Source organism: Cervus elaphus, chromosome 21 (assembly GCF_910594005.1).
Source record: "Cervus elaphus chromosome 21, mCerEla1.1, whole genome shotgun sequence".
In the NCBI taxonomy this organism is placed as follows: Eukaryota; Metazoa; Chordata; class Mammalia; order Artiodactyla; family Cervidae; genus Cervus; species Cervus elaphus.
In genome coordinates, this window is record NC_057835.1 from 33,860,758 (window position 1) to 33,873,456 (window position 12,699).

Here is a 12,699-nt window from a genome sequence, read left to right on the forward strand (position 1 = left end):
GAAGGAGGGACGTAATCATATGTATCCAACCTTTCTCATTGTATCCTCACACGACTGGAAGAGAGGTATGTCTCTGCGGCCTCTTTTATAAGGACACTGATTCCATTCATAAGGGCTCAGTCCTCACGACTTAATCACCTCCCATAGGCTCCATCTCCTAATACCATCAACTGGGCATTAATTAGGTTTTCAACACAGGAATCTGGGGCCACCCTGCACCACTGCCCCTCACACGGGTAGGGGCTCTGGGGACATGAACGTTACATGATAGTAAAGCCACACCCGACAGTAACTCCCTAAGAAAAGGGAGTAAAGAAAAAGGGCAGGGGTGAAGAGGAAGGGGGGGGGGGGGGGCTCAGTTTTAACACATGAGTTGGGAGTTTTTCCCCAAGTTGGGAGTCAGACGGCGTCCAGCGAGCCATAGCCGGGCGGTCTTTGTGCGCACGCGTAAAACAAAGCGCCGCCAACGACAGCCTTCACGTCCCGCTCCCTCCATTGCGCATGCTCACTGTGATCTCTTAGTCTAACGCGCCCTGTTTCTTCTGTATTGAGTCTCAGCGGGCGGGGCCCACAGCTCGGCTGTCCCTTCGGATAGCTCAGTTGGTAGAGCGGAGGACTGTAGTTGACACTCTAACTGAGAGGTATCCTTAGGTCGCTGGTTCGACTCCGGCTCGAAGGAGACATATGCACTTTTGTCGAGCCTCCTATGATTTATCATCCTTTCCATGCAAGGATTTCTCTGATAATCCATTACGTTCCAGAAAACAGGTGAGAGCTCTTTCGCGGCAGCTTTGGTCTATGGCAGCTTCCTGGGTGTGGAATCTTTTGCGAATCCCGGAATCGGGAACATGAAGTCCAAGTTCCGAGAGGGGCAGAGTCAACTCTTCGCGGGGCGGCTGCCGGGTCAAGGCTTTCTGCTCGTTTCTAAAGCGTCTGTGGCGTTTCCGAACCCCTGAGTCACAAAACAGCCACGCCGCGTCCCCGGGGCCAGGCCCCCAACCTTGTCTTCAGAGCACAGGCGAGGTCGGCGAGGCGAGGGCTCGTGGCGGCCGCCGTGAGGATGTGGGGGGTCCGCAAGGGGGATCCTGTACCCCCGAAACGAAAGCACACGAAGCCTGGAAACCCGAGTCAAAGTTACCAGGATAAGTTGAGAGCGCGTTCTTCCGCTCCCTTCGATAGCTCAGCTGGTAGAGCGGAGGACTGTAGACGAATGTCCGCGGCCATCCTTAGGTCGCTGGTTCGATTCCGGCTCGAAGGAGAGGGTCTTAATTTTGTTACTTTGGCCTTAAACTATGAAGTAAGGTCAAGAATGTGGTCAAGAATATTTATCTTCTCTTGTAAAAGCTCTGATCTCTCTCTAGAGGAAGAGATAACCAGCCGTGGCCAGCGGTGGGGGATTAGCTCAAATGGTAGAGCGCTCGCTTAGCATGCGAGAGGTAGCGGGATCGATGCCCGCATCCTCCAGTTTTGCTCTTGGTCTCCGGGTGGTAGTTTTTCTTTCGATTCTCTTTCGAGTCTAAATAGCTGAAAGTTAGCCGTAGGGCAAGTGAGAAGTTAGGCGAGCTTTTGAAGTTACCGCTACTAAAACTTCCCAGACAAGGGCTAACGGGTGCTTGCAGGGGTAAATTTAAAATTAAAAAACAATTTTAGACCCATTTACTTTGCGTAGTTCACGAAATTGTTTCTTTTTCTTTCCAAAAATGGCGACAGATTGCAGTCACGTTTGCCAGCACTCAGAGTCTTTTGTGATTGATGGCTGCACTTAAAGGGACCCATATGAGCCTAAACTGCCCATCGTTAGAAGGAACCGACAGAGAAACAAACAAACAAATAAAAAACCCCAGAACTTGGAAAAGGACGCTCGCTGGCTACTTTAAACTTATGTTGAGCCCGGGAGGCGAGGACTGTTCTTGTTCATCTCAACTGCTAATGGTGGGATGCCTGGCTCTTGGCATATCCAAGACGGATACGATAAAGCAAGGGGTACCTGAGGACAGATAAGGAAGTGGGAAAGCCCCTGGACCCAGATGCTTCTTGTTTGAGGATTCTAACGTCATTTCCCACCTGGGAAGTAACTTTGGAGAATTAACTAGAGACCACCACCAGGCAGGACTCAATTGGGCTGCCCTAGGGTGTAGCCTGTTTGGTTAAACAAAGATGTGACAAAAACAAACACAGATACACACAGTCACTGAAAGATTCAGAAATTTAGCAGAACACACACAAAGCCTTTCCTGGTAATAAAGTCATTTCATCCTAATTTCCTATACGATAGCCATGAAAAAGCTGCGCAAACCATACTGCCAGTTCTCAACACAAAATATAAACCTTCTAGACAAAGGCAGAAATAATACCTTTTGTGAGGATTAACAATTAAATGAAAATACTTTTGTTTATGTCCATTTTAGGATTCTAGACAACCTGTATATTTTTGTTACCAGTGGGTACAACCTGCTATTTTTTATTGGCATATCTTTCATTTTCTAGGGCAGCTTCCATTTTTAATTGTTTTCAGTGAAGTCTCTTAGTTGGATGTATAATGATTTACTTAAACTCTATCATTATTTTTGTGGAAACAAATTTACAAAATAGGAAAAAGAATCCTTTTATCAGATGATATGTCCCAATTTCTGGTTGGGATGATAGGGGTTCTAGCTGGCTGGCTAGAGGAGCTGGAAGTGAAACTATTAATAACTATAAGAGCAAGAAATGGGTAATAAGTAAAGGAATAGGAAGGAATGCACCCCAAAGCCAAGTGGAGAACACACATTTGGGGCAAGTGAGCTGGGTGAGAACTCAAAGTCTTAGGATCAGCAAATCAGGTGTAGGATGGAATTCATATAAAAAGTCTGAAAGTATAAGCTCAGAGGAGGCACTACTGCTGAGTGGTTAATCACATGGGCTGTGAAACCTGACAGACTTTCTTGTCTTTGTCAATCCCTAGCTGGGTGACCTTGGGCAAGTTGCTTGACATCCTGGTGCTTTAGTTTCCTCATTGCTAAAACAGGGATAATAATGGAATCTACTCTTAATTAAGATATAACATATAAAGCCCTTACTGCAGTGCCTGGCACATAGTAATCACACAATGAACATGAACTGTTATCAGTGTATGTTATCTGCACACCATAGAGGGAAGGACTGGAGGGGATATTCTGAAGGTTTCTATGTGTGTTTATATAAATATATATGGAAGTGAAGGAAAGAAATGCTTGGATCTCTGGTGCAGGAAAAGTAAAACAATTCTAAAACTATAAAATTATGGTTAAATAAGTTATGATATGACCATGTAATAGTGTAGCCTTTGAAATTATATTTATTAAGAACGTCTGTTGACTTTCAGTTCAGTTGCTCAGTCATGTCCTACTCTTTGCAACCCCATGGACTGCAGCACGCCAGGTTTCCCTGTCCATCACCAACTCCCGGAGCTTACTCAAACTCATGTCCATTGAGTCGGCGATGCCATCCAACCATCTCATCCTTTGTCGTCCCCTTCTCCTCCTGCCTTCGATCTTTCCTAGCATCAGGATCTTTTCCAGTGAGTCAGTTCTTCACATCAGGTGGCCAAAGTATTGGAGCTTCAGCTCCAGCAGAATATTCAGGACTGATTTCCCTTAGGACCAATGGCTTGATCTCCTTATAGTCCAAGGGACTCTCAAGAGTCTTCTCCAACACCACAGTTCAAAAACATCAATTCTTTGGCACTCAGCTTTCTTTATGGTCCAACTCTCACATCCATACATGACTACTGGAAAAACCATAGCTTTGACTAGACGGACCTTTGTTGGCAAAGTAATGTCTCTGCTTTTTAATATGCTGTCTAGGTTTGTCATAGCTTTTCTTCCAAGGAGTAAGCGTTTTTTAATTTTATGGCTTAGGAATTGACTTAGGAAATGTTAGTAATTGAATGTTAAGTGAATAAAGTATGTACAGAGCAATATAAACAAGCATAAATTATCTGCAGGAAGCAATGAAGAATGCACTAAAATGTTAATACTAGTGATCTTTGAGTAGTAGGATTACTATTACTTTTTCTTCCTTAAAATTTAAAAATATTTTCTAAGTTCTATACTAAACATTATTTTAATTCAAAGTATGATGAATTAAAAAAAATAACAGCTAGCATTTATTGAACACCTCCTACAAGCCAAGCACAGTTCTAATTACTTCACATGTGTTAACTCATTTACTTCTCTCATAAAGAAAACACCAGGCCCAGATGCCTTCGGCAGTGATTCTACCAAACATTTAAGGAAGAAATACTAATTATACACAGACATCCAGAAAACTGAAGAGCGAGTGTTTGTCTAACTTATTCCATGAAGCCAGCATTATCTATCCCAAAACCAGGCAAAAATGTTACAAGAAAACCACAGACCAATATCCTACATGAATACAGATGCAAAATTTTTCAACATTTTAGCCAATTAAATCCAACAATATATAAAAGGGAAAATACATCATAACCAAGTGGGTTTTTTCCAAGAATACAAGACTAGTTCAACATTCAAAATTAAATGTAATTCATCATAATACTAAAGAAGAAAAACTACACGGTCATTTCAGTAGATGTAGAAAAAGCATTTGACAAAATTCAACATCCAGTCCTGATTTTTCAAACTGTCAGCAAACTTGGAAGGGAGGGAGAAGGGAACTTCTCCAACCTGGTAAAGGGCATCAGTGAAAAACACATTTAAAATAACACAGTAATATGAATGCTTTCCTCTTAAGATCAGGAAAAAAGCAAGGAAGTCTATTCTGAGGTCTCTAGCCAGTGCAATATAGCAAGAAAAATGAAATAAAAACCTCCAGATTGGAAGGGAAGAAGTAAAACTATCTCTATTCACAGATAATTAATTATTTAAAATACTGATTATAAGTAGAAATGATAATAGTTTATATGGTTTGGGGTTAAATAAAATATATTAATAAAATTAATTTCATTGGTTTGTGTTTTTTAATGTGGCTACTAAAATTTTAAATCATACAATTGGTTCATATTTATCACTCAAATCTTTCTTTTTTTCTTTTTTGGCCACACGACATGTGGGGTCTTAGTTTCCCAATCAGGGATTGAACCTACACCCACTGTGAAAGTCTTGGAGTCTTAACCACTGGACCATCAATGAAGTCCCACTTAAATCTTATTTCTACTGGACAGTTAGGTCAGAGATGTAGGTAGGAGCCAAATCATACCAGGCCTTAGTGATCACAGTGAGGATTAATGTCTTTATCCTAGAGGTAATATGACCATTAATGGGATTTAAATAGAGAGTGACACATGAGAAACAAACTGCAGAAGGCAAGAGTGAGTTCAGAGAAATCAACTGGCAATCTAGGGTACGGGGAGGTGAGACTAGACTGTGTACACTGGGAGTGGCGCCAACTGTCCTTGGTCTTGGGGCCAAGGTAAGGTTTTCAGACATGGCCACTGGGAAGGCCTTAGGCTAAAGTATTTGTTACTTGTTGGGACTGTCACTGTTTATTTCTGGGAGGTGAAGTATGCCAAGAAATGTTCAGAGGAGAGTACAATATGTTAGTTTTCTAACATCTCCTCAGAGATATTTATGATGAAGTAAAATTCATAAACAACAGATTTGGAAAAGGAGTAATTATCAAGAAGGAAAAAAAGCTTTCAGCCAAAAGTTTGCAAACTGTCAGTGAAAGAAATGCCATAGTGTTAACTTCTGTTAAGTACTTTTCAAGTGAGTTAATCTTTTTTAATTTTAGATTGTATACAATATTTCTTTTCATTAAAAAATTTAAAATGACATATCCAAGCTGCCTATTACCAGAAGAACAACTGAATTGAAAAGGTTGATGATATAGACAGAAGAAAAATGTTAAGTATTTTTTAGATGTCATGAGTTGAGTCCTTGGTGTAAGAAGAGAGAGGGAGGGAGGGATGGATGGATAGATAGATGGATGAATGGATAGATCAATACTGCAGGGAAGAATTAACAATCTTAGTTTTTTTGTTTGCAAAATATTAAGCATTGGGCTTTGTCCTGGCATGGGATTAAAGTGATTTTCAGGAGACTTAACTGGTGCTGTACTTGGACCTGAAAGTCTCAGTCCGCTCATGACCTAGTGTTCCAATCTAATGAAACTTTTCTTCAGCAATCCCCTACTCTATGCCTCCATATCTAACCTGTCTGGTGTTTCTCTCCCCATTTTAATGATTTAGTCAGCCACCAACTTTCTCATTTCCAGTGGGTAAAAAAAGGAAAAATTCTTCTTCCTTTATCTTAGAGGAGGAGCTGGAAGCAAGATCAGCCTTCTAGTTGCTCTTGTTTTCTTTTCCACCAGGGCTGCACCCCACCTCACTGCTTTGCTTCAAACTGCATCTGTTTTTACTTCCCTGTAGCTCCACCTTCCGTCTGTTTTGTTTGATGAATGACTAGTTCCTTGAGCTAAGCCTAGGTCATTTTCAAGTACCTGAACTTGCAATCATCTATGTTAAAGAGACAGAAAGAACACATGAAATGAACTGAATTCATTTCATGAATGAATGAAATGAAAGAACAAATGAAAGGGTAAATAAAATGCTGAAGGCGTTCTGGAATCCTCGGGAAGGATAGCATTCCTGATATGAATCTCTGGTAAGTAATACCTCCTATTCCCAGAGTGCTCTGTCTTATTTTGCAAGTTGGAATCAAGAGTTGATGTTACAAAGAACAGTGGGGTACCTGTGTCTTTTTGCACTATGATTTCCTCAGGGTATATGCCCAGTAGTGGGATTGCTGGGTCATATAGTAGTTCCATTTTTAGTTTTTTAAGGAACCTCCATACTGCTTTTCATAGAGGCTGTATCAACTAACATTCCCACCAAGGACATGTGGACACTGATGCAGAAGGGGAGGGTGGGACAAATTGGGAGATTAAGATTGACATATATACACTACCATGTGTAAAACAGCTAGCTAGAGAGAACCTGTTATATAGCACAGGGAGCTTAGCTCAGTGCTCTGTGATGACCTACAGAGGTAGACAGTGGGAAGGAGTCCCAAGAGGGAGAGGATATATGTATACACAGAGCTGACTCACTTCGTTGTATAGCAGAAACTAATACAACATTGTAAAGCTATTATATCCCAATTAAAAATGCAAAAACAAAAGGGTGATGTTGTTTTTCTAACTATTCTTGAGTTAGAGGAATTTCATATCACCCTAACCAGAAAGTAACAAAATCCACCAAAAAAGGGAGACTCAGTTCCTGCCAAAGGAGTCTTCATATATGTTTCAATTTTCCCCAGAGATTTAAGTATTGCATGTTCTAGGGCTGGTGTCCAATATGACAACCTCCAGCCCCATATGGTTATTTGAACATAAGTTTAAACTAAATAAGATTCAGGATGGTGGCCCAGTGGTCAAGAACCTGCCTTACAATGCAGGGGACATGGGTTTGATCCCTGGGTTGGGAACTAAGATCCCACATGCCCTGGAGCCACTAAGCCCATGAGCCACAACTACTGAAAGCCATGCCTTAGAGCCCATGCTCTTCAACAAGAGAAGCCCATGCACTACAACTAGAGAGTAGCCTCTGCAACTAGAGAAAGCCCACATGCAGCAATGAAGAGCCTGTGTGCCACAAAGACCCACTGCAGTCAAAAATACATAAATTAAAAAAAAAAGATTAAAAATTCTCTGCGACCCCACGGACTGCGGCATGCCAGGCTTCCCTGTCCTTCACCATCTCCCAGAGTTTGCTTAAACTCATGTCCATTGAGTCAGTGATGCCATCCAACCATCTCATCCTCTGTCATCCCCTTTTCCTCCTGCCCTCAGTCTTTCCCAGCATCGGAGTCTTTTCCAATGAGTCAGCTCTTTGCATCAGGTGACCAAAGTTTGGGAGCAATTGGTATCCTGCAAATACTTTATTTGTTGGGGTGGTGTAGCACTAAGAGATTTTCGAACCTTATTTTCTCCCTAAGATGAACACACTGAGATCTGCATTTGATGGATTCTGAAGTCTGAGCTCATCTGGCCTGGTAGCTACCAGTCAAGAGTCTTCCCTTTCAGTCATCACCCCTCAGTGCCAAGTCCACTGCTGGGTGTACACTCAGGTTTTTAGGGACTCATCTTGCTTCCTCTGAATTTGGGGGATTTGGGAAACTTCTGGAGGAGCTGAGAGCCCACGGTGGTTCTGCTTCAGCTTCTCAATGTTTCTAACCCTTGCCGCAGTGTGGCAGGACTCAAGAATTGGGGGACACTGGTGCTTCAAACTATGGCAACTTCCTGTGTCATTACCCCTGACTGGTTTGAACCCCCTATGCTAGGGTGTGTGTGTTGGGGGGGTGGAATGGGGTAGGGGTAGGAGAGGGGAGGAAGCCATGCACCACCTCTCTACAGCCAAGGATACCATCAGGAGACTAAGTTGGTTCTTACCTCTCTGTGGAGGCCCAGGCCCACCCTAAATCCCAGAGTCCTGAAGCTGACTTCAATTCTGATTCAGTCCCAGAATTTTACCCCATCTCTCAGACTCTGAATGATATGGGAGGACACTGAAACCTTCTGGTTCCTCCCTGGAGCAGAGTGTCCCACTCGCTCCTTACATTCCCACAGCATGCATGGCTGGTCTCTGAGTGGGGAGGAGCCAGGCATGGAGAAAAGACGATGAGGAGGGGAAGGCAGTTCTTATCCATCAACTTAGCTCTTCTTCCTGCAGGCCTCTTGCTAGCTTTCCTCTGTAGCTTCCAGGGGCCATTCTAAGACGAAAGGCAGAGAGCAAGAAGGTGGAGAGTGAAAGCAGAGAGTGGAGCTCAACTCTCCATCAGAGAATGCAACTGGGGATTCTCAAAGGCCGTGCAGTTTCAGAGTGTTTTTTCCTACACACGGTGCTAAGTTAAAGTTAGGTTATGAAAAAGATTTAGAGAACTGAAATCCAGCCAGAGTGAGATCACTTTCCCAGGATCACCAGGCCAGGTGGACGTGGGCGCTGGCCCTCCTGACTCACTGTGCAGCCTCTTTCCAAATCCTCAGGGTGGCTCTGGCTCTGGCATCTGAGTCACCCCCGTGGATTCTACTCTTGCAGCCACCAGAGTCCATTTCCTCTTCCTTCCCCACTGCAGTCCATCGCCCGGTGCTGGTGTCGTGACCTCTCACCTGGGCTACTGGCAACAATGTTCTGTCTGGTCTTTAGCAGGGTCACCTTCATGCTGACCCGGCTGCGTGAGATACCCCAGCTGCTGCTATGAGATGAACCTAACCGAGGCATAGCTCTCTTGGGGAACCGTCCCTGTGAGACACTCTCAACGACTTCCTGGGGTCTAATTTATTACGTGTTAAAAACTGCAGCTCAGTATTCACGGGCTGCCAGTGTGCCGGCAGCATGTGTGTGCTCCAGCCCAAAGCATCACAGGCTCTGAACAGTCCTGGCTCCCCTGGCCGTGCCTTTGCTTGGAAATCCCACCTATGCCCTATAGAGTGACACTCCCACTGGTGTCCAGGTGCCTCAGTGGACCCACTCCACCCATGAAACCCTCCTGATTCCCCTGAAATTCTGTACTGCGGTTCTGTGTATATTCATCTTATCTCTACTAATTGTTAAACTGAGCACCTTGAAGACAATGACTGGTATCTTGTTTGTCTTTCAAGACACATGATAAACACTCAACGAATATTTTTCGAAAGAATGAATTCCTCTTAAAGGGACAGGCTTGCCTAGAGTGTATATTGTTAAAGTGCTTTTCCTAGAGTTGTAAGGACTTTTACAGTATAAACTTCATCTTTCTTAGAAAACAGTTCTTATATTATGCTCAGACCACTACAGCCCATGTAATAATAAACACAGTTAACTGCCTAGCCTAGGTGAACTGAATTAGCTCAGTAAAAAAACATCACCAACTTCCTTCTTCACTACAGTTGCTAAATAGATATTGAAAGGAGTAACAAAATTCTTCAAAGATCCCTGAAGCGTTTATGAATCCATATAACTTATTACTAGCTAACAGAGCTTATTAGATTCTCAATAAGCTTTTGGTGCACACAGCACTAAATGCACACATAACCAGTCACAAGAACCTGCTCCTTACTGGTAGTTAAGTGCACACTGGGGCTGTGTTAACAAATGTATTCATTGTATGTGATTTTTAAAATCAAGGAAAAATAAAGCAGCAAATTCATTACATAAAAAAAATAGACATGTATTTCTTATTTCATTTTTGATCTGATTTTAAATGTTTGAATAAAACATAAAGGAGAAACTGTTGTTTAACAAAATCCTGGCAAATATCAGAACTGATACTGATGAGTTAAGAGCAAACCAAAAATGATCAGAAATGACCAGGCAAACTATCATTTTAAAAAATCAACTTGGTAAATAAGACCAGGTATTTCTGGTCTGGTGTATTTCAGACCAGACAAAACCCAGGTATGGAAGCAGGACTCTATCTTCACTTCCATTGAAAATGGTGCTGGTATCTGTCCCCCATTATATGGAAAATAAAATAATGGGTCTGCTACCTCATGTGCCACTTACTACCTCGTTACTGATTCTGGGAGCAAATTAAATTTACATTTTTAAAGATTGTCAAAGTTTCTTTGTGTTTTGGGGCATGTGTATGGGTGATGAGGTATGGGATTAAAGAAGAATAGGAAAAGGGGAGAGAAAGGGGCATACTAGATGTTTTTGTTTTTTGGGTTTCTCTAAAGATTTTTTTGGGGGGGGGGATAGGGACCATTTTTAAAGTCTTTATTGAATTTTTTACTATACTGCTTCTGTTTTATGGTTTGGTTTGCTGGCTGTGAGGCATGTAGGATCTTAGCTCCCTGACTAGGGATTGAACCCATACTCCCTGCAATGGAAGTTGAAGTCTTAACCACTAGCTGCCAGGGAAATCCCTAGAGTGTTATTATACAACTTAAAAAAAAAAATTGAATCATCAACTGGTGTTTTTAGATCTTTTAGGATTTTGTGAATAGTTATATGGTGAAAAGATTTGAAATCAGTTTTTAAGTTGGAACTTTTCCCATTTCACAACCCTCCCAAAAATGAAATATTTACCACCAAGCAAGTCTTTTTTAGTTGCTTACCCTTGTGAAGCCAGGATAATGATATTCAAGACCTGTTCTGTTTGTTTTCACCAAAGACAGTGTGATCATGCCACTTTTGGTGACCTGCTTCCTAAATTCTCAAGGCAGACATGGCACTGGTTTCACAGTGAGACTCCTGAAGAGCATTCTCCCGGTCCTGGAAGCCATCACCAAGTCCTTACTGAGCGCTCGCAGAGGGCACAGCTCGGCGACTCGGCACCAACATTTGCATTTGTTGTTGACAACTGTCGGCTTCACCTCTTCTCCTTATAACCCCGTCTAAATGGGGTTTGTAATCCTCCCTCCCACCCACTCCCTTCACTCCCTGGGGAGGGAATGCTGGCCCCTGTTCTCTGTCACCTGTCAGAATCCATCCTCCTGTCACTGGCTTATATGGACAAGTCAGTCTGATACCACGTGACCCTCAGCTGCTAAAAACAGCTCGAGCGCCACTGTGAACCTGGGTCTGAAACAATGTCCTCCGCCGAAAGAAACGTAAAGGACACTTGATCACCCAATCCTTGGAATTATTTCCAGGTATCACTTGCAGAAGCTGTTCGGAGCAGCCTTTCCCTGGCAGAGCACACAGGGACGGCCAGGAGATGAGCGCATCTTTGAATTACAAGTCTTTTTCCAAAGAGCAGCAGACCATGGATAACTTGGAGAAGCAGCTCATTTGTCCCATTTGCTTAGAGATGTTCACCAAGCCTGTGGTCATCCTCCCCTGCCAGCACAACCTGTGTAGGAAATGTGCCAGTGACATTTTCCAGGTAGGTTTGTTGGGAATGCAGAGGGTGGAAAAGGTTTCCCTCGTCTCCAAACCCAGTGCTTCACTTTGAGGTGAATTTCTTTAGAAAGCTTTAGAAGGTTGCATTTGTTAAAAAAAGAAAAAGAAAAAGTTTTTTTAAAGTGATTTGCTTTGTGCTTTGCTGTCAGCCTTCTGCTCTCAAATCTAATTTTATTTCAATACTAAGAATCATATTTGTTTAAAAAAATGGAATCTGTTTCAAAATCTTGGGCAGTAAATGAATTACTGCCCAAGACATTAATGCTGGAGTTTCTAGCTGGAACTTCTGGTTATGAAAAAGCAGCTTGTGCTGAAAACAGCCCATCGCACTGGACCGTGTTGGCCCACGTTTTCAGACCACTTGCTCATAAGGCCCTGCGGGGTGATCTGGGGCAAGCTGAAGACAGGAGTTGATATTGTTTGTAGTGACAGAGGGGGAGAGAAAACCTGAGGAGAGCTACCAATGGCGCTACTCAATCCCTCTTTTCTTGCTTGGCAAGAACAGGCCTCTAACCCGTACCTGCCCACAAGAGGAGGCACCACCGTGGCCTCCGGGGGCCGGTTCCGCTGCCCATCCTGTAGACACGAAGTGGTTTTGGACAGACACGGGATCTATGGGCTTCAGAGGAACCTGCTGGTGGAAAACATCATTGACATCTACAAGCAGGAGTCCACCAGGTATGGTTCGTCTGTGTATCAGACATGCTCGACGCTTGTTTTTATTGTTTGTTTTAGTGGGTCACTCTACTGAATGCTTATTCGCCAATCATGAGCTAATTGTTTTATGGGGAAATGTTTTTCCGAGTCAGTCTTTCCCAGTGGGAGTGAGAGTTCCTCTTGGGAGGAGAGGAGGAAACTGATGCCGGTGCCTTTGTATC

The 12,699-nt window shown here is 43.0% G+C and overlaps 1 protein-coding gene and 3 non-coding genes across 9 annotated transcripts in view; all 4 read left to right on the top strand.

Moving 5' to 3' along the window:
* The first annotated feature begins 582 nt into the window (after nt 1–582).
* Nucleotides 583–12,699, top strand: part of TRIM55 (tripartite motif containing 55) — a 59,187-nt gene continuing 47,070 nt past the window's right edge. For 4 of the 6 annotated variants that reach the window (XM_043880127.1, XM_043880126.1, XM_043880129.1 and 1 more), the window contains exons 1-2: nt 11,484–11,804; nt 12,327–12,499. In XM_043880127.1, the coding sequence (XP_043736062.1) occupies nt 11,637–11,804; nt 12,327–12,499 (341 nt within the window). In that variant the 5' untranslated portion in view covers nt 11,484–11,636. Of the gene's footprint in view, nt 769–11,410; nt 11,805–12,326; nt 12,500–12,699 lie in introns of those variants that run through there. The other 2 variants (XM_043880125.1, XM_043880124.1) reach the window with 2 other exon arrangements.
* Nucleotides 585–679, top strand: TRNAY-GUA. The gene is made up of 2 exons: nt 585–622; nt 644–679. It is a non-coding gene; the product is annotated as a tRNA-Tyr (tRNA).
* Nucleotides 1,170–1,258, top strand: TRNAY-GUA. Its single transcript is given in 2 exon segments — nt 1,170–1,206; nt 1,223–1,258. It is a non-coding gene; the product is annotated as a tRNA-Tyr (tRNA).
* On the top strand, nt 1,392–1,464 carry TRNAA-AGC. The gene has a single exon. It is a non-coding gene; the product is annotated as a tRNA-Ala (tRNA).